Consider the following 18,256-nt stretch of genomic DNA (forward strand, 5'->3'; position numbering starts at 1 on the left):
CCGCGTGTGTGTCTGTGAGTGTTTATTAGTACTCCGTATACTGCCCTCACAACCCCCCGGCTGCCCATCTGTGCAACCCGTCCAGCATCAAATAAAAAGGGAGAACAAGCTTCCTGTTTCCCTCAAGACTTTCCAAACAACAAGGGGTGCTGGCCTGCAGGGAAATAACTCGTCCCCGTCACATAACAATACGAAGATATCAAACTGAAACTGATAGATAAAGCAAGCAGGGAAAGAAAGGACGAAGAACGAAAAGGGGGTAGGCAATAAGGACGCAAAGGAAAGAGAAACGAAATAAAAACGAAACCAAAATCAAAAGAGAAGAAAGAAGAAAAATAACCGCAACCATGGGCTCGCTCGATCATCACCTCCTAAACGCCGACTCGCCGGATATCGCCCTCGTGGTGGCCACCCCGGCAGAGAGGATCGAGAGCATAAGGTCAAATGGGCTGTCGTGGAAAGGCCCCTTGACGATGGAGCAGTACATCGCCCGTGAAGATTTCTTGATAAAGCAGGACATGGTCAAGGATGGGTGGATGACATGTTGGGTCCTTGTCGACCGTCGGCTGCGGCAGAACGAGCGTCCTATCCTGAGCAGCTGCGAGTCGATCGCCAAACGAGCGTTCCTTGCATACAACGGCGATATCGAGACGGTTATCAGTCATGGAATCGGGAGCGTGTTCTGTCCGCCGGAACACCGAGGGCGAGGGTACGCTAAGCGCATGATCATAGAGCTGTCGAAGATACTGGATACGTGGCAGCAGGAAAGAGGGCCGTGGAAGGGATACTCGCAGTGTCTCTTCTCGGTGCTGTATTCGGATATCGGCAAGTCGTTTTATGCAGGGCACGGATGGCATCCGTATGCTTCTTCTCACTTCACTCTGGCCCCGGAGGCTGTCGGAAACGCTGCTGTGAATGGCAGTGCCAACGGGCACGCTAACGGCAGCGTCAGAGCGACGAAGGGTGTCGACATGAGCATTGTCCAGGATATGTCTCGGCAGGACGTGCATAGATATATGTGCTCGGAGTCTGTGATGGAGCAGCACAAGCAGAGAGTAAAGGATGCCTCCAAGGCGTCTGGCAGGGCTATTGCAGCGTTCCCACCGGACTTTGCACACATGTCCTGGCACTGGGCTCGAGATGAGTTCTACTCTCGGATCCTGCGGCCGGAAAAGGGGGAAGCCCACGTCAAGGGTGCAGCGGTGCCTAGCCGCAAGGTGTTCGTGACCTGGAACCGAAAGTACGGAGCTACGCCGAAGGACTGTACGCTGTACATTCTCCGGACACAGTATGAGGAGCCCAGCTCGCCTGCAGAGAGACAGGGAGTGGTTGAAGCCCTGGCTGCCGTACTGCGTCGGGCCCGCGCAGAAGCTCATGAATGGAATGTCGACCATGTTGAGATCTGGAATCCCTCTGCGCTGGTCAAGGAGGCCATCCAGATTGCTGATTCGAACGCGGCTGAAATCCACAGGGAGAAAGACAGCATCCCTTGCCTGAAATGGGACGGAGACAAGTTCGGGTATGGAGACAGTGTCGACTGGATGTGGAACGAAAGATACGGCTGGTGCTGAGCTGGGCCGGGTTTGATATGAAGAACATGCATGAGATACCGACTCTCTTGACGGCCGATTCTTGTTATGACGAACTTTTGGAGCCCCGGGCTGGTGCTCGCTGATGGTGATTAGAGGCTCTCCGTCTTATATCTCCTTTTTTATATTTTTTCCCGTCCCTTTTTTGGTTGTTGCTGCTGTTGTTTCCATAAGTTCTGCTCATATCACACGCGGAGTGGATGATGTATCGAAAGATACCCGGGGGCGGGCGGCTCAGTATCTTTTTTTTTTATTATTCTTTTCATTTATTTTTCATATTTTTTCCTGGTTGACTTCCATTCACTTTTTTTTAACGATGGCATATGTTTTAGACAAGCGCAGAAAGCAGAGATGCGATGCTATAGAGGGAGGCTATTGAGAGAAAAAGCCGTTTCATTTGTTATATGCTGGCTGGGAAGATGGATTGCTCAAATGGTTCACCGTGTCAATCCGATCCGATCGTGCGTTTTGTGTATTAATTAATAACCATGATTTGGCCGGAAACAGATGGTCGTCGCCTCTGGCTGGCGATAGCAGGATTTCTGCAGCCGGCAGCATTGATATTAGCATTTCTAGCATGTGAATATATATAGATACATCGGAATATATATACATGAGGAATATATATAATGTATCACAGTTGCAGCAAGCATATGTAGGGGAGAGGGGACGTACGTCCAGATTGTCGATAGATGCATATGGTCTCCATTGCTCTGGCAGGAGATCTTTCCAGTCGCTGGAGAACGTGTCGACGTTGAGAACAGACTTGGGGGAGCCGTTAGACGCCTCCAGGAGGAGCTCCGCAGTCCATTGGGCAGTTATACGTAGATCCAGATTCGCCCCTATAAGGTATAAACTTAGTAAATATCTCAAATCAAACATAGATCGCATAACTAGTTATGTATTAACAAAGGGCGTACGCGTACGTACACTTGAGGTCTCCATCAATGGGAGAATTGTCGACGAGCCTGCGCACAATGGCGTCAAAGAGGGAGCGAGGAAACGGATACTCGTCAATGACGGTGTGTTGAGCTTCCTCTATGACTGCACTCCATAGGTCTTCGACAAGGAACTGCTTGCCGAGATCGATGCCATGCAGCGTTGCCCCCTCGACAATCTTCTCCCAGGCCATGAGCTTCGCTCTGGCGGATGGACGGTGGCAGGCGATGACTCCCGATTCCTTGCTCTTGTGCACGAATGCGCAGATGTGTTTCCAGGCGCGCTCGCACTCGGCGAGGGAGAAGGGTATATCTGCGAAGACCTTTGAGCGCTCGCGGACGATCTCGGAGGGGGAGAGCGGGTGGTCGTCTTCCTCTGTGCGGTCGTCGATGAGGATGTCGCTTTCGTCGTAGATGGCGAGGACGGCCAGCAGGGGCGCGACGGCGGTGTCAGAGGAGGCCATGGCCTGGACTTCGAGCGTAGACTTGCACTGTGCGATGGCTGTGACTGTAGATGCTGTAGATGCTGCTGTGTCTGTGTCTGTGTCTGTAGCTGGAGCTGTGGCTGTAGCTCTGTCTGCGGCCCCGCGAGGCTTGATCAGGAAGACGGAGTTGGAGGAGTTGACCTGTCGTAGCGAGAACGTCTTGTCCGGCGTGCACAGGTTGACAAAGTCTGCTCCAGGCCGTGAAGCTGCAGAAGACGCACTTGTAGCTGTACTTGTAGCCGAAGTCGAAGTGCTGGTCGAAGTGGTCGTGGTGGTAGAGGAAGAAGAGGAGGCGGCGGGCGCAGATGACTTTAGATACAGCCTGGGAGAGTCAGCATTCAGCACCAGCCAGTGGAAGACGCGGAGGAGACGAGCGACATGCGAGCCATGCAAGACGCAAGCAGACAGGACAGAAGAAATACGCACTGCGGCGGATGGTCTGATTCGAGCTGGTCTAGCAGTTCGGGCGGCAGCTCGAGGAGCCTGACGGGCTGTAAGGGTTGCGTCTGCGTCAGGCGAAGGTCCATCACTCTGCTGCGAGAGCCCGGGAAGACAGCGACAGTGACACAGCTACGCAGCTTCTATCACTGGCCGTGTAATGTGCAATGTATCCTGCAGTTATATCCGTAACTGTCGAGTCGGAGGCGCTGGAAAGCTGTGCAAAGTGCGGCCGCGCATCCGGTGGCGCTGGGGAGCTTCTCTTTTTTCTTTGGCTGCCTGGCGGGGTCTTTTCCCGTGTTTATCAGTGAAGGCACTTTGTAAGCATCTTATTATTAACAGGACAATTGTTGAATGAAGCTGTAACAAGTAGAAGCTGGTGGTGAAGTTGGTGAAGTTGAAGATTTGGTAGATTTTGGTGGATTTGACGCTACGAAGACGGAATAAGATGGATAGATATACATGATAGAAAGCAATGGAAGAAAATGAGAAAGAGGGAAAAAGAAAAAGAAAAGACAAATTGATATATAGCTTCGCCAGCTAGGGACAAGAGGCAGTAAAAAGTAGAGCATGAGGTGAAGGCGTAGGAAGGTAAAGACTTCGAACTCGCAGCGGTTGCATCACACTTGCAGCATTCCCTAATATATGACGTTTAAAGATATAGAGATGAAAGAAAGAAGAAAAGAGCAAGAACCCCAGAGGGGGACGTATTTTGGTAGAAGAGCTGTTGGTAGATGCTGGTTAGCTGGGGACCGTAGAGTAAGGGATGGTCAGGGGCAGGGGCAGGGGGCGAATATCGACTTACAGGTCTATCATCACGGTCTAAGCAGCAACAGGAAGAAGACAGGAAGCATTAAAGGAAAAGACGAGGCGTCAGGGAGGATCATTCATCCTTCTTCTCGCCTCTGGACTCGTCTCTGGCCTTGTCTCGGGGCTTCTCCTTGGTGTCTGCGTCCTCTTGTTCCTTGGGCGGTAGAAGCTGCGTCTTCCTCCCTGCTTCTCTGCCTTCTTTGCTTTCATCATTGGCTTCTTTTCTGCTGTCTGTCTTCTCTGTCTTGTCCTCTTTCTTGTCTTTCCTGTTGGACTGCTGCTTCGAGTTCGAGTTCGAGTTCGAGTTCGAGTTCGAGGTCTTGTCCTGCTTCTTCTCCTTCTCCTTCAGTTCCTGCTGATTCTTGTCCTTCTGCATGATATCATGTACGGCGGCGCTGTCCTTCTCCGACTCGACGCTGGAGTCCTTGAACTGCTCCTTGATCTTCTTGGCCTTCTCCTTCTTCTCCTTCTCCTCGGCCTCTCGCTGCTTGCGTTCTCGCTCCATCTCCTTCATGTGGCGCAGGTCGTCGACGCTGGGCTCGTACAGATGCCAGATCGTGTAGTGTGGCAGGCCAACGACGGAGAATTTCATCCGTTTCGACATCTACTCTTGTTAGTATTTTACTTAGCTCCATGACTATAGAGTAGGGAAGTACCTTTCCGAAGGCCTCTGTTTCGGCGTGCTTCTCAAAGGAAAAGGCAGGGAAGTGGACGCCGGCGCGGAAGACCTTTGCTTTGGCCAGGATACTGACACCACCGACGCCATCGATCTCCATCTCCATGTCCGGGTCGCCAAAGGGGTCTCGCAGGTAGGCCAGGTGAGGTCTCCAGGTGGCGTACTCGGCGTATCCCTCGACAATGACGGCGTCTTCATCAAGCGTGTCAGCCAGTGCGAGGGCCGTCTCGGACTCCTGCCACGAGTTGAGATCGTACGGCTGCTCTCCACCCAGCCAGTCCGGCAGCGGTCTCCATACATCTGTAGAAGTTAGTACTATAACTATAACAGTAGAATTGAAGCAAATGAAGCAAGGAGTACGTACTAGGGACGATGACGTCCTTGTTATGGCGCATGAGGTCCTCGAGAATAGTAAAGGGAGCAGTCTCGACGTCCGCGTCTCGCCAGTAGACCCAGCTGTGCGTCGGCCGCAGAGTCGCACTCAGCAGCCAGTTCCTCGCCTGGGCCATCAGCTTCCGTCTCGACGCCTGGGCCGCAAAGCCGTGTCTGCTCTCGACGTCCTGGTTGACCTTCTGCCCAAAGTCCTTCTCGATGACGGAGATCTCGCCGTACGGCTGCCGCGGGTCCGGGTCGTTCTGCAGCTCCTCCAGCAGCTTCGTCAGCAGGCCCGAGGTGTCGTCCTTGGAGTCAGAGACCAGGAAGGCCAGGTCGATGAGGTGGTGCGGGTAGGTGAAGTTGCGCAGGTGCGAGAAGAACATGGGCAGATGCGGCGCGGCGTCTCGTAAGGGGGTGCACAGCAGCACCCGCTCCTCGCGCTCCCAGCCCCGGGGCGTGCCCTCGACGTTCGACAGGTCGTAGTAGCGGACGGTCTCGAGCTGGAAGTCGTCTGAGGCTGCGAAGAGGCCGAGCGAGGCTGCTCCGAGCAGCGAAGGGCGCCATGAAGGGAAGAGGAAGAGCAGCAGGCCGGTCGACAGGACGGCTACGATGATGAGCCGCTGCAGCAGCGCCCGGCGGCGGCGAAGGGCAGGCTGCGAGCGAGGTTGGAATCTGATCCTGTCAGCATTCTATTCTTTTATTCTTCATTCTCTTCTTCTCCTTTATGATCGGTATGACCTACCTATGGGGAGAAATGGAAAAGGTACCGCTCTCCCGCTTGGGGGCAGCGGTATATCCATTGGCAAAGGCCGGATGCCTGTTCATGTCTCCGCGAGCAGCATCAGCACCGGCAGAGGCCTTGGTCGGTCAGTCAGTCCAGAGCCTTTGTCTGGTAGCAAGATATTCAAGTTATAGCAGACGCAGAAGCAGAAGAGGCAGAGTAGGAAGAGAAGAGGAAGACGTGGATAAAAAGACAAGGGGCCAAAGGGGCGAAAAAAGCGACGAAGATCTCAAAAGGAGTCAGCAAGCCGCAGCATTTGGATTATGATTATTATTGAGCAGCCAGGGGATATTAATAAATGCCAGACGGACAGACAGTTAAGCGAGTGAGACAGACAGATGTCTCTTCCTCTTCTTCCTTTACTCTTTTACTCTATTCTTCTTCTTCTACTTCTCGTCTTTTACTGGTTTTTCGCTTCTTCAGCTTGTTTCAGGGATCATCTTTCTTCCGCCTGCAGGTCTTGCAGAAGTACCGAAGAAGTAGATCTGTACCGATGGAAGTACAGCTGTAGATGTAGTATAAGTATACCTAGTAGAGAGAGACTGTTACTGCTATGTAGATGCGTAGATGGTAGGTGTTGGTTGTTTTATATGGCGATGTTGCTGCTGAAACATTGGAAGGAGAAGGCGAAAAGACACGGTGGCCGACGATCTTCGTGGAGATCAACAGGGAATACGAATCAGAGAAAGGCAGAGAGCGGGAGTCGACGGTGATAGAGACTGTAGAAGACAAGAATAGACAGGATAGACAGGATAGACGCTGCTGTTGCGTGTTATGGTTGATATCGATTTGATACCCCTGAAGAGTTACCCCTGACGGCACTTAAGGTACTCGACGGTACTTAGAGACTCGGAGATAGATCTAGTCTTTATTTTCACTATCATGGGTTACTTAGTTATCGGTATGACTACCTGACAGTAGCTCCGGCAAGGCTCTTGACGGTGCAGACACCACCGGACTTGACCATCAGCCTGCCCATGGCCGGCTTCGAGGCCGCAGTCTCGCTCACCTGAGGCACCGCGGCGCTCTCAAAGACAACCTCGAGTCCCTCCGTCGTCGTGAAGCCGGGCTGGAAGGTCTCCCACATCTTCTTCTTCGGGTTCAGCTGCTTCTCCGGCTCGCCCTCGTTCCACCCGTCAAAATAGACTCGCTCGCCTGCCTCAGCACCTTCAGGTGGAGTGACCAGCTCGACGGGGCCGGCATGGGAGTCGTCGTTGCGCGGTGACGCTGCCAGCACCATAGCCGCAGACTTGATCCCTCGCATCGTCACCGGCTTCAGGTTGCAGACCGTCACCACCTTGCGGCCCTGCATCTCCTCCAGGGGTACCAGGCCGTTCAGACCAGAGCAGACAGTGCGGACAGTAAGGCCGGTCTCTTCGTCGAGCTGCGTGTTGTCGCTTCCGGGAGCATCACCGCATGCTATCGTCGAGACGTACAGCGAGTCTGCGTTCGGGTGGTTGATGGCGCGAAGGATGTGGCCGACGCGCAGGTCGATGACGCACGGAGACATGGGTGCTGCAGGTGCCGGAGCAGGTTTCTGTCGAGGCTGCTTCTCCTTCTTTTCCTTCTTCGCCTTCTTCTCCCCTGCCGCGGCTTCACCTCCAGCGGCAGCGGCGGCCGCACCAGCAGCTTCTCCCTTAGCAGTAGAGTTAGCCTCTGGCTTCCCCTTTCCAACAACAACCGTAGCTTCGCCCTTCTTCTCCTTCTTAGCCTTCTTCTCGTCCTTAGGTAAAGCAACCACATTATCCAGGTCAATGGCAACCTTCTCCTCAGCCGGTATGGCCAGCCCAAACAGCTCTGCGTTCTGCACAAAGTCCACATGCCGCACGATATGATGGTACCCGTCCTCCCCCGTCCGCTGCTCGGCTGTCCACTTCTCCACCACGGGCGCCAGAGCTGCATACAGCGCCACGTCCAGCACAGAAGGCTTCACGCCCAGCATCGTGGTCCGCATCGCCAGGTGCCCGTTGATCTTCTTCAGCTGCTCTCCCAGCCCCAGCTTCTCAGCGTCTGCGCCCTCCCTCAGGCTTTCTGCCAGCCTGCTGACCTCCGCCAGCCATGACTCGATCTCGGCTCGCTCCGCGTCCGAGTACAGCACCGTGGGGAAGATGAGCGGCGTGAGCGTGTGCAGGTTCACCTCCGTCGCCTGCAGAGGGACTGCTCGTGGGTATGAGCGGTGCAGCAGCGAGAGCAGCGAGGCCGTCGGTGTCGATGCCGTCGCCATGCTGGCTATCGCTATCCTGCTGTTCAGTCTATCGGTTCCTCCTCCTGGTAGTCCTCTGCTGTTCGCCTTCGTCCTCGCCGCCGGTCCTGGTGATGCTGCTCGTGTGGCTGCTGTGACTGATGCTGCGAGCGCTCGTCGCGGGGTCGACGCCCGGAGAAGTGACGGGATGAGGCTTGGGGGCGGCAGCTTGACTTGACGGGCACTCGGTCGGAGAGTGCACTCTGCAGAAGCAATTAGCTGTCTCTTCTTCTATTTCTTCTATCTTCTTCTCTTTCTTCTTTTATCTTGTCTTTTTATCTTCGTCTTTTCGTCTTTTTCTTCTTTTCTTGTTGATTTTTAGAAAACTTTTTGTGTCGAGGGGTTGCTTAGTAAGCGGGGATACTACAGATAAAGATACAGATATAGGAAATATAGGGATATAGATAGGTACCTAGGTATATAGATGTAGATGGAGGGATGGATGGAAGGATAGATGGAAGGAGGAAGATTTAGAGATGAAGATTAAGATTATGTATGGCATGACGCAGGTCAAGTGTAATATGTCTGAACTAGCTACAGAGAAGAGAAGCATCCGTCTATCATGAAGAAGTAAAGTATCTAGAGACATCACGCATGGGGAGCAAAAGAGACAGAGGGACCGCGGTGGTCGAAGACGACAAAGAGTGCCTTGAAGAAGACGTCTCCTAGGATCTGGATACCACCGGCGTTGTTGGACTGTAGACCTCCATAGCATGCTGTTCAAGGACAAGTTAGCAAGTGATCAAACAGTGAAGAAAGGGAGAAAGGGGGTATGGGACATACTTTCAACGCCATTCGCGTCAGGGCCGTAGCTCTGGAAGGTAAGCAGCGAGCTCGGGATGATGGCCATATGGTCGGATCCCACACCAAGGAAGAGAGACGGCATGGGCGAGTTGCACGGATACACCCATCCAGCGAACCGACTGGGGTCGTACCGCGCTCCGGGGACCTGCGCATAGTAGGCCCTGACGATCTCCTCGTCGAGGACAAGCAGCGTGGTACCCGTGTCCAGTATAGCGGTGCCGGTGTTGTTCTTGATGGTCTGGATCTTGTCCAGTTGGCCGACAGAGTACAGGCTGCAGGGGATCTCCCAGAAGCCGTTCTCGTTGATAACGGGAACCTTGATCAGATCGCCGTAGTACTTGGCCCTGTCGATGGCGCCGAACTCGTACGAACCCATCTTGCCTTTTCGAAGCTGAGCGGTGAAGACGGGCTCGTCTAGCTCGTCGGCTAGGTTCTCGAAGAACGTCTTCTGCTTGCGTGGCCGGATGGTGTTGAGCTTCGTCATGGCCAGACCGACAAGTCCGTCTGAGGTCTTGTCCTCGGCGAGCGATGCTGCAACCTTACTGGGCAGGCCGATGGCTTGGTTATGGACGGTGGCACCGCCAATGTCCATCACATCGGTGTAGACAGGGCCCGAAGCATGAGATTTGTCGCCGTATTTGATGTCAAACGTCTGACCGACCTGCTTAGTTGCCGTCTTGGACTTGGATGGATCATACAGGTGGTGGTCCTTCTTTGCCTCGTCATCAGTCATTTGCGTGTTCATCACCCATCTAGACTTTTCCGTTAGCGATTTGCGTTTATGCAACTGATATATGATATATCAAAAACAACTTACGTGTCTGAGGAACCGGTATCAAAGTTCATGATAAACGGTTGTCCTCCAATGGTCACTGGCGAGAGAAACTGGATATCATGGTTTGTCGGATTGTTCACTACCTCGCCCTTCTCGTCCTTGCCGTCGTTGTTTGCAGTAGCCTTCGAGTGGCCAGGGAACTTGCTGATCGGCTGTGGGCTGTAACCGTCCATCTCATGCGTCGTTGGGAGGCCATATTTCCGGTATGCTCTCTGCAGGTCTGTTGGTCCATCGCGAGAGTACTCTGCCTCTGCCCGTCGCGCGAGATTCACTTTGAAACTGCCGGCCTTTTTTCGAGGTGTCGGTTTGCTGAGTGCGAGAGGTAGCAGGACAGCTACCAGGAGGGTTGATATATGCATCTTCATGGCTTTTGTGTGGTATGAGAAGAATCGAAAAGAGAGTAATAGCAGAGAAGTAAAAGAGAGGGAGAAAGATGCAGGAATGAAAAAGAAGGAAGAGCTTTTTTTAACTGTTTGGCACAGTGAATAGAAGAAACAGAACAGGAATGAATGGATCAAAGAATTCAACAATTGAGATATCAGGACAATAACAGATAGACAGCCCGCTGCGGCCGGGGCAACCACACAGTGAAGAAGGCCTGGCACCAGTCTATCAAGCAAGATAGACGGAGGTATGTACGGAGTACTTTTTTTCAATGGACCGGCCAGAAAGAGAGACAGGAAGATAAAGATGGCAATCTACTGCTCAGCAGTAATTCATTGATATAGACAGGAAATAAAACAAGCGAGAGTGAAGGAGGAGAGGTGAAAGAGAGTGAGGAAGGGAGAGAGAGAGAGAGAAAGGGTTAAAGAGAGTCACAGACAGACAGAAGATGTAACCAGAACCAGGTCCATCCCTGAGAAGGCCATGTCTGTATCTTTATAAATCTCTCCGCAGGAGAAGAAAAGAAAAAAGAACGAGCGCATAAACTCGACTTTGATCCAAGTGTCAAACAGCCTTAAGCTTAGCCTGGGTCCTTCTACCCCTTTCCTGGCCTAGAGGCCCAGAAGCAAAGAGGACAGGATGCAGACAGAATGAAGATATGCAGGGCAAAAACACGCAGGCAAAAACACAAAAAGGCGCCCTTCTCCTGGTCCAAAAAGTCTGTCTGGCTGCCGAAAGTCCCACAGGACGGCATGCTGAAAGGCATAAAGTGTCGGCTCTTCCGTCGCCGATTGGGTCCTGTACGAATGCCTGGGTGCCTGGAGCGCCAGAGCAAGGTCTCAAGCGAGAGGCATGAAACGCTGAAGAGTGGATGACAGAAAGCCAGCACCAGGCAAAAGTCTATCAAAGGGGAAAGAGAAAGGAAGACAGCCGCCGGCCTGGGCGAGAGATGAAACCAGCCCCGGAGGCGAGTTGTCGATAGGCCTCGAACTTGGCGTGGAGAACGGCGATGATTCGGCAGATGTACAGCAGTGAAACGCACCCTTGATTGGCGACAGTGTTGCTTTTTTTATCTGCCAACTAAGCCAGCAAGCGAAGACTAGTGAGAATGCTTGGTTGCTCTGCCTGCGGTTGTGGTCGTTGTGCGAGGTTCGTTGACGGAGGCGCTCAATGGCTGCGGTGGACGGGAGATATTCATTCGACCCCTTGCAGCCCTGGCCTTGTTTTTTTTTTCTTCCGGCGGCTAGATGGTAGATATAAATAACTAGTCGAGGATCGTGGTCGATAAGACGGGTAGTAAGGAGCAGCTAATCAGGATGCAGGCGCCCTGAAGAATCTGTGCTGACTCCCTTATTACGCTGGGCTTTGAGCTGGGCCTTAAGCTGACGATTGAATGCGCGGTGATTACTCCGTATATGACGAAGAAAGGTAGTGTGGGTGTGATGGATGTGTTACTCAGAGGACAGCTTGGTCACCCAAGAGAGTGCCAACCTGTCCGACGACGGATTTCAAGGCCAGCGTCGCGGGGCTGTCCGGGAAGCTGTCGATGAAGCTCTCGCCGTAGTCACAGGCCATGCCCACTCGCGGGTCGAGCGGTATCGAGCCCAGGAAGTCAATGTCCAGGTCTGCTGCCAGCTGTCTGCCTCCGCCAGTGGTCGCCTTGAAGATGTCAGACTGGTGCTTGCAGCTTGGACAGACAAAGCCTGACATGTTCTCCACCAGCCCGAGAATACGTATACCTGCCTTGCGACAGAAGTCGACTTCCTTGCGCACGTCGAGCAGTGACACCTCCTGCGGCGTGGTCACCAGCACCGCTCCGTCCACTCCGGACTCCTTCAGCAGTGAGTTAACGGAGAGATGCTCGTCCGAGGTGCCCGGCGGGGTGTCGACAATCAGGTAGTCCATTTCCCCCCATTCGACGTCCTTGAGGAACTGCTTGATGAGTCCGTTCTTCTTGGGCCCGCGCCAGATGACGGCGTCGTCGCGGTTGGGCAGCATAAACTGGATGCTCATGACAGCCAAGTTGTCCGACACCCAGACGGGGTTCCAGCCGTCTGAACTGACGTGGATCGTCTCTGCTTCGACGTCCATCATCTTGGGGATGGAGGGCCCGCAGATGTCGGCGTCCATGATGCCCACAGTCGACTGCGGGTTCGACGCAATGGCGTGTGCCAGCAGGGTCGAGAAGGTCGACTTGCCCACTCCTCCTTTGCCGGATAGCACGAGAATCTTGTGCCTGATCGATGCCAGCCGTGCAGTGATGAGCGGAATATCCGGGTCAGGGCCCTTGGGGGCGGAAGCACAAATCGCCTGGTTCGGACATCCCGCGCAGGCGTCTCCCTTCCCGGCCTGCGACGACGTCGGTCCAGGGCAGTGTTCTTTCCATCCTGTTAGTTTCGTCTTCTCCTTGTCTATATAACAACTATGCAAGTGTCTGTTCTGCGTTCGGATGATCACCTACCTGGTTCTGGCGCAACGAGATCTGGTGCGTCCGCCATGGTTCCTCCTTTTCCTTCTCTCTGCCGTCCTTTTGCCGTCTATCTTCCCTTGTATCCCCTTCTCCCTGGCCTGGTAAGTACGTTAATATCTTTATACTATATCTCAGCCAGCCACAGTTCGCTGTCCTTCGAATTATCAACTTCGCTTCTGCTTTCTTTTGCTTGATGGAAAAAGATCGAAAGATTGATAATCAAAATCCTTATCGTGTATGGTAACGTATTGTCATGCTTATTGTAGCATGTGATTTTCCGCGCCACTTTCTCTCTGTAACTTTGGTATTAGCCGTTACCCCCACTATACATCAAAATACATCAACATCAACACCGAAAGACGACGAGATGAAAGACGAAGACGGGAAGACGAGGAAGAAAAGATACCAGAAAGAGCAGAAGAATAGACTGTAGATAAGCAGATGGCAAGGGGTGAGCGTGTAGATAGAGCAGCAGAAGCTAACTTAGTCCTGATCGTCCCTGGGGTCTGCCCTGGCTTGTCTAGCAAGTATCTCCTTTGTACTTGTACTTCGGCTTCATCCTCCTCTTACTCTTCTTCCCTTTGACTGCTTCTGCTTCTGCTTCTTCTGCTTCCTCTTCTTTGCCGTCAAATAGCAAGGAGAATCCTCTCTGGCGACCCGCGATCACCGCATCAACCGCTCCAACCGCATTCTTTCAAGGGCCGTCGAAAGTCAAAAGAACCCGTCCTTGCGCAGTCGATCAGAGGAAGTTCGACCCTTTTGCCGGCGAGGAGGTGGATGTACCCTTCTTCCCGATACCTGTTTTGACGTCCCTGATCTCGTATTCCATGCATGCCACTGCAGGCCCGGGATGCACTCATGCATCTGTAGGCATAATCCCGACGTTGATGTCGATATTATCTCGCTGTCCGCTATGATATCAAGCAGCCAGTTAGTCAAACCGAGCGGGAAAAGCACAGCAAAAAGGCGACTTGGATGTTGACATCATCGAGCATGAAATGGCCGACGGGGAAAAAGAAAACCCACAGAGAGAGAGCGAGAGAAAGCCGAAGGGGAATATGTCAACAGCCCTGATCTACATACAATCTTAGGTACTTAATAAACAAGCAGACAGGCGTCTTCGCGCAAGTAGTTAACCAACTCTCGGTCGACGTCGATAGTTACAGATAGACCAAGTCTTATCTCAGTGTTTGTTGTTCGCCTTTTTCCGAGGTGGCTCTTTTTGCGGCCAAGAGTTACGTTGTGCGTTGGTCTCGTGTGCGTCTGTTGGAGATTTTTACTATTTAACTGACTGCGCCCACCACTCGCCGCTGGACAAGACAGACGGACAGCGAGAGTCGACAGCGTAAGAGACCTGCCAATTCAACTTGGCCAGCATCGTATCAGACGATTCAACTCTTCAGCGGACGGGGAGAAGCTGCCTGGCTGGAAGACTACGCCGTTTGTTGTTGATTGTTGATATTCGACCACCACCCGCAAACAGAAAAAAAAGAGACGCCACCATGGCAAGACTGTCTGCGGTTGAGCGGCCGGATGACAGTGGACTGCGAGAGAGAAAGGCGAAGACGGTAGACGAGGCCGTCAAGCAGTCTGACGCTCTGGAGGCCGATGGTGCTGCTGCTGCTCAGGCGAAGAAGAAGACCATCGGCAGGACGCCAGACGGCACTGGTAAGTAAACACCAACACCTCTGTATATCTCCCTGTATATGTCTTGAATAAAGACTGACAGACCGTAGCATTTACTGTGCCACATACTCGGGACATGGTCTCGCAGCTGCTCTCGCCCTCGGAGCCCAAGAACCTGTCAGACATCCTGGTGCTGTCCATCATCGGCCTGCACATCGTCCTGCTCTACCTACTGCCGTCCTTCCTGCGCATTCCCATCTTTGCGGTGCTCTTCCTCTCATGGCGCGCTGCCTACAATATTGGCATCGGATGGCTCCTCCACATGCAATCAAACCACTCCACCATGGTCCTCTGGGCCCGCCAGACCAAGATATTCGTCAATCCGGCCACGGGAGAGAACCCGCATCCTAAGCTGTACAGCTTCATCAAGCGCGAGCTGGAGACCAAGATACCCGAAGACTACTCCTTCGAAGATGCGCCGATAGAGTACAATACCTGGCTCGTCTTCAGGCGGGTTGTCGACCTCATTCTCATGTGCGATTTTACTTCCTACTGCCTCTTTGCGATTGCATGCGGTTCCCGGCCCGCAGAGGAGAACTTTTTGGTCCTCACGCTTCGTTGGATCGTCGGATTGGGCCTTGTCCTGTTCAATCTCTGGGTCAAGCTTGATGCGCACCGTGTTGTTAAGGATTTTGCCTGGTACTGGGGCGATTTCTTCTACCTGGTCGATCAGGAGCTGACCTTTGACGGTGTCTTCGAGATGGCTCCTCACCCCATGTATTCGGTTGGTTACGCTGGATACTACGGAATATCCCTCATGGCTGCCAGCTACAAGGTGCTCTTCATCTCAATTCTTGCCCATGCGGCCCAGTTTGCCTTCCTTGTCCTGGTCGAGAACCCGCATATTGAAAAGACCTACAATGCGCCTCCACCGAGAAAGAGAACTATAGAATCTCATACCGGACCCTCTGGGGAAGAGAAATCCAGCCGAAGACCGTCTGACAGCAGTGATATGGCTCCTCCTGCGTCTCCGGTTGCCCTGCCTTCCTCAACTCATAACCTCGTCGGTGTTAAGAACCTCGATCTCCACCGCAATACCGACTCATCCATCATCCTGATTCAGCTACTTTTCTTTGCTCTTACCATGCTCACCCCGTCCACGCCCATATACCAGTTCTTTTTCGTCCTAAACGCAGCCATCTGGCGACTCTGGTACTCTGTTGGAATCGGTTACATCCTCAACTGCCAATCCCACCGCCGAGAATGGACCAGACACTTTGTCAAGTTTGGAGAGACCAAGGAAGAAGCCTGGAACCAATGGAAAGGAACATATCATCTCAGCATGACCCTCTGTTACGCCAGTTTCATCGCCGCCGCCTGGAAGATGTACACCCTTCCGGAAAACTGGGGATACGGTCTTGCCATCCTCAAACACGTCCTCGGAGCAGGCCTGATTGCACTCCAGATCTGGACCTCCGTCAGCATCTACGAGTCCCTGGGCGAGTTTGGCTGGTTCTTCGGTGACTTCTTCTTCGACGAGGCCCCCAAGTTGACCTACAGCGGCATCTACCGCTTCCTCAACAACCCCGAGCGTGTCCTTGGCCTGGCGGGCGTCTGGGGCGCTGCACTCATCACCAGCAGCCGGGCCATGATCTTCCTTGCCCTGCTCAGCCATACCCTGGGAATCGCATTCATCCAACTGGTCGAACGCCCGCACATGCAAAAACTATACGGCCGTGGCCTCCGACAGGACGCCGGCTTGGTACGCAGCATCAAACGCTCACTTCCCCCTTCGTTCAAACAATTGCACGGCAGCGTCGATCGGATCCTGGACGAATCAATCGAGTTTATCGAGGAAGTTCTGGACACCGCACGACCGAAGCTTGCAGCAGGCGTCACCACATTTGTCAAGGATACCAGCGAGCTGTTCCACAAGTACCCTGCTCGCATCACCATCACCCGCATCGAGCCTGATCTTGCTGGCTACGACATGAACGACTACTCCCTCAGCATCGACACGTCAGACTGCATCACCCTCGGTGACAGCGCAGAAGACAAAGCCGAAGTACTCGTCTTTGAATACGGCTCCCCCATCAAAGTCAACTGGACTGCACCATTGAACCATAGCAAGAAGGATTGGGTAGGCCTGTACATGATTGGCCAAAACCCTTCCCGCGAAGTCACCAACGTCTCCTCCTGGGGCCGATGGGTAGCTACCAACCATGGCTCTTTTGACTCGGTACTTAGTGAAAAGGGCCTGATAATAAGTGATGCCGTCGTTTTAAAACCCGGCGCAGCCAACACCAACAAAAACCCGTCCGCCAAATCAGGCTCGGCTAACAATGCCGCTTCCCACGAGGTAGCTTCTGGCCAAATGGTCTTCTCAGGCGACAAGCTATGGTGGACCCAGGGACTCTTTGAGTTCCGATATCATCATAACGGCAAGCACAATGTCATGACTACTTCGAGACCATTCGAAATCCGCATACCCAAGTTTGACGACGCGCAGATTCCAGCTCATGTCTCTGGTAATGGCGCCGGTTTCATGACCGCCGCAATCGAGCAGGCCCTTCTACCCATTGTGCAGAGTTGCTTTGATAGAGATCCTGACATCTCGCCCCAGACTGCTGAGGAGCCGTTTGGATGTGAGGCTGAGAGCGATCTCAAGTATGCTAAGCGAGTTGTCTATGTCGTTCATCAGATGTATGTTCCTGTTATCTTTGGTCCTATCATTATAAGCTACATTTTACTAACTTTTTATGCTAGGTTTGGAATCGAATTCGCTACTGAAGTCGTTCGCGCTGATGGCAATGTACAGAACCTCGCATGGAGGATATGCAATGCAAAGAAAGTACTGGTAAGTCATCATAAGACCGCTCCATTTCCTCTGAGAAGCAACGGCTAATTCTTTGTATAGGCACCATACAGTATGCGCAAGTCGAACGGCGCCAGCACGCCAACTGGTGAAGCCGAAGAAATGAAATAGACAATCCCTTCCCCTAAGAACAAAAGTACAGTATATCAACTTCCTTTCCTCTTCCTGGAATTATACATTTATTCCTTATCCCCTATTGTCCGGGTCCGTATCCGTGACTCTGTTGTTTATCTGGTATACAGTTGCATCCTCCCCCACACTCGATCCCAATACACTTAACTACCTTATAAGCTACACCACCCTACACCTCATGCTTTGGGCCTGTTTTACATGACAATTGAATACGTACATATCTATACCTCTTCCTTTCCTATACGCTCATTCAGCCCTCCATACCCTGCACGATGAACATTTTATATCCCCTTGCTTTTCATGGCATATGATTATTCACGGTTATTACTATGCATTTTACGAGAATAAAGAAAAGATAGAAAGAAAAAAAGGAAGAGAGATGAGATCGGGCGTTTGATGAGATTATGTTAGAGTAGCTTGGATAGGTTTAATATATCCGGGTTTCTTTGATTTGCTCTCCTAGTACGAATGATACTTCATTGCTGTCGAGGTAGGCCATACGAACGGTCATGGATAGGTAGTACGTATACGGCGGTATGAAAGATGACTTAAATTCAGCACTATTCTATTGCATTTATATAAGGTTACTCTAGGTGCGATGGATGAATCTACAACTTACACCTTCAAACAGTCAGCAATGTGTCTTGACCGGCAGAAGCTTTCATCTCGCAGACAAATACAGGGCAAGGTGAGTAAGGTCAGGTAAGCCGTTTTAAATCATCCCCTTCCCCCATCCAGACCATCGCCCAACCAGCACTCCAAAACGAAATGATGCAAGAACGGCAGTCCGGATAGG

The 18,256-nt window shown here is 52.5% G+C and overlaps 7 protein-coding genes across 7 annotated transcripts; 2 read left to right on the forward strand and 5 right to left on the reverse strand.

The window, feature by feature from the left end:
* Positions 1 to 347: 347 nt before the first annotated feature.
* Positions 348 to 1,571, forward strand: MGYG_05423 (hypothetical protein; the record flags this gene model as incomplete). Its single annotated transcript, XM_003172791.1, has 1 exon — positions 348 to 1,571. The coding sequence occupies one exon, from the start codon at positions 348 to 350 to the stop codon at positions 1,569 to 1,571; it is 1,224 nt and encodes a 407-aa protein (XP_003172839.1).
* A 497-nt stretch (positions 1,572 to 2,068) lies between these two features.
* MGYG_05424 (hypothetical protein) lies at positions 2,069 to 3,539 on the reverse strand (the record flags this gene model as incomplete). The annotated part of the gene is made up of 4 exons (XM_003172792.1): positions 2,069 to 2,131; positions 2,265 to 2,431; positions 2,520 to 3,334; positions 3,439 to 3,539. The coding sequence occupies 4 exons, from the start codon at positions 3,537 to 3,539 to the stop codon at positions 2,069 to 2,071; spliced, it is 1,146 nt and encodes a 381-aa protein (XP_003172840.1).
* Positions 3,540 to 4,333: 794 nt separating this feature from the next.
* MGYG_05425 (mannan polymerase II complex ANP1 subunit) lies at positions 4,334 to 6,136 on the reverse strand (the record flags this gene model as incomplete). The annotated part of the gene is made up of 4 exons (XM_003172793.1): positions 4,334 to 4,864; positions 4,917 to 5,236; positions 5,301 to 5,983; positions 6,054 to 6,136. 4 exons carry the CDS (start codon positions 6,134 to 6,136, stop codon positions 4,334 to 4,336), a joined length of 1,617 nt encoding a protein of 538 aa, XP_003172841.1.
* An 863-nt stretch (positions 6,137 to 6,999) lies between these two features.
* On the reverse strand, positions 7,000 to 8,316 carry MGYG_05426 (GU4 nucleic-binding protein 1; the record flags this gene model as incomplete). The annotated part of the gene is made up of 1 exon (XM_003172794.1): positions 7,000 to 8,316. One exon carries the CDS (start codon positions 8,314 to 8,316, stop codon positions 7,000 to 7,002), a length of 1,317 nt encoding a protein of 438 aa, XP_003172842.1.
* Positions 8,317 to 8,922: 606 nt separating this feature from the next.
* Positions 8,923 to 10,338, reverse strand: MGYG_05427 (endothiapepsin; the record flags this gene model as incomplete). The annotated part of the gene is made up of 3 exons (XM_003172795.1): positions 8,923 to 9,050; positions 9,118 to 9,890; positions 9,956 to 10,338. 3 exons carry the CDS (start codon positions 10,336 to 10,338, stop codon positions 8,923 to 8,925), a joined length of 1,284 nt encoding a protein of 427 aa, XP_003172843.1.
* Positions 10,339 to 11,812: 1,474 nt separating this feature from the next.
* On the reverse strand, positions 11,813 to 12,855 carry MGYG_05428 (cytosolic Fe-S cluster assembling factor nbp35; the record flags this gene model as incomplete). Its single annotated transcript, XM_003172796.1, has 2 exons — positions 11,813 to 12,768; positions 12,819 to 12,855. 2 exons carry the CDS (start codon positions 12,853 to 12,855, stop codon positions 11,813 to 11,815), a joined length of 993 nt encoding a protein of 330 aa, XP_003172844.1.
* A 1,474-nt stretch (positions 12,856 to 14,329) lies between these two features.
* Positions 14,330 to 17,439, forward strand: MGYG_05429 (phosphatidylethanolamine N-methyltransferase; the record flags this gene model as incomplete). Its single annotated transcript, XM_003172797.1, has 4 exons — positions 14,330 to 14,495; positions 14,564 to 17,156; positions 17,220 to 17,310; positions 17,371 to 17,439. 4 exons carry the CDS (start codon positions 14,330 to 14,332, stop codon positions 17,437 to 17,439), a joined length of 2,919 nt encoding a protein of 972 aa, XP_003172845.1.
* Between the last annotated feature and the right edge of the window lie 817 nt (positions 17,440 to 18,256).

This window comes from Nannizzia gypsea, genomic scaffold (genome assembly GCF_000150975.2).
Source record: "Nannizzia gypsea CBS 118893 supercont1.4 genomic scaffold, whole genome shotgun sequence".
Taxonomy (NCBI): Eukaryota; Fungi; Ascomycota; class Eurotiomycetes; order Onygenales; family Arthrodermataceae; genus Nannizzia; species Nannizzia gypsea.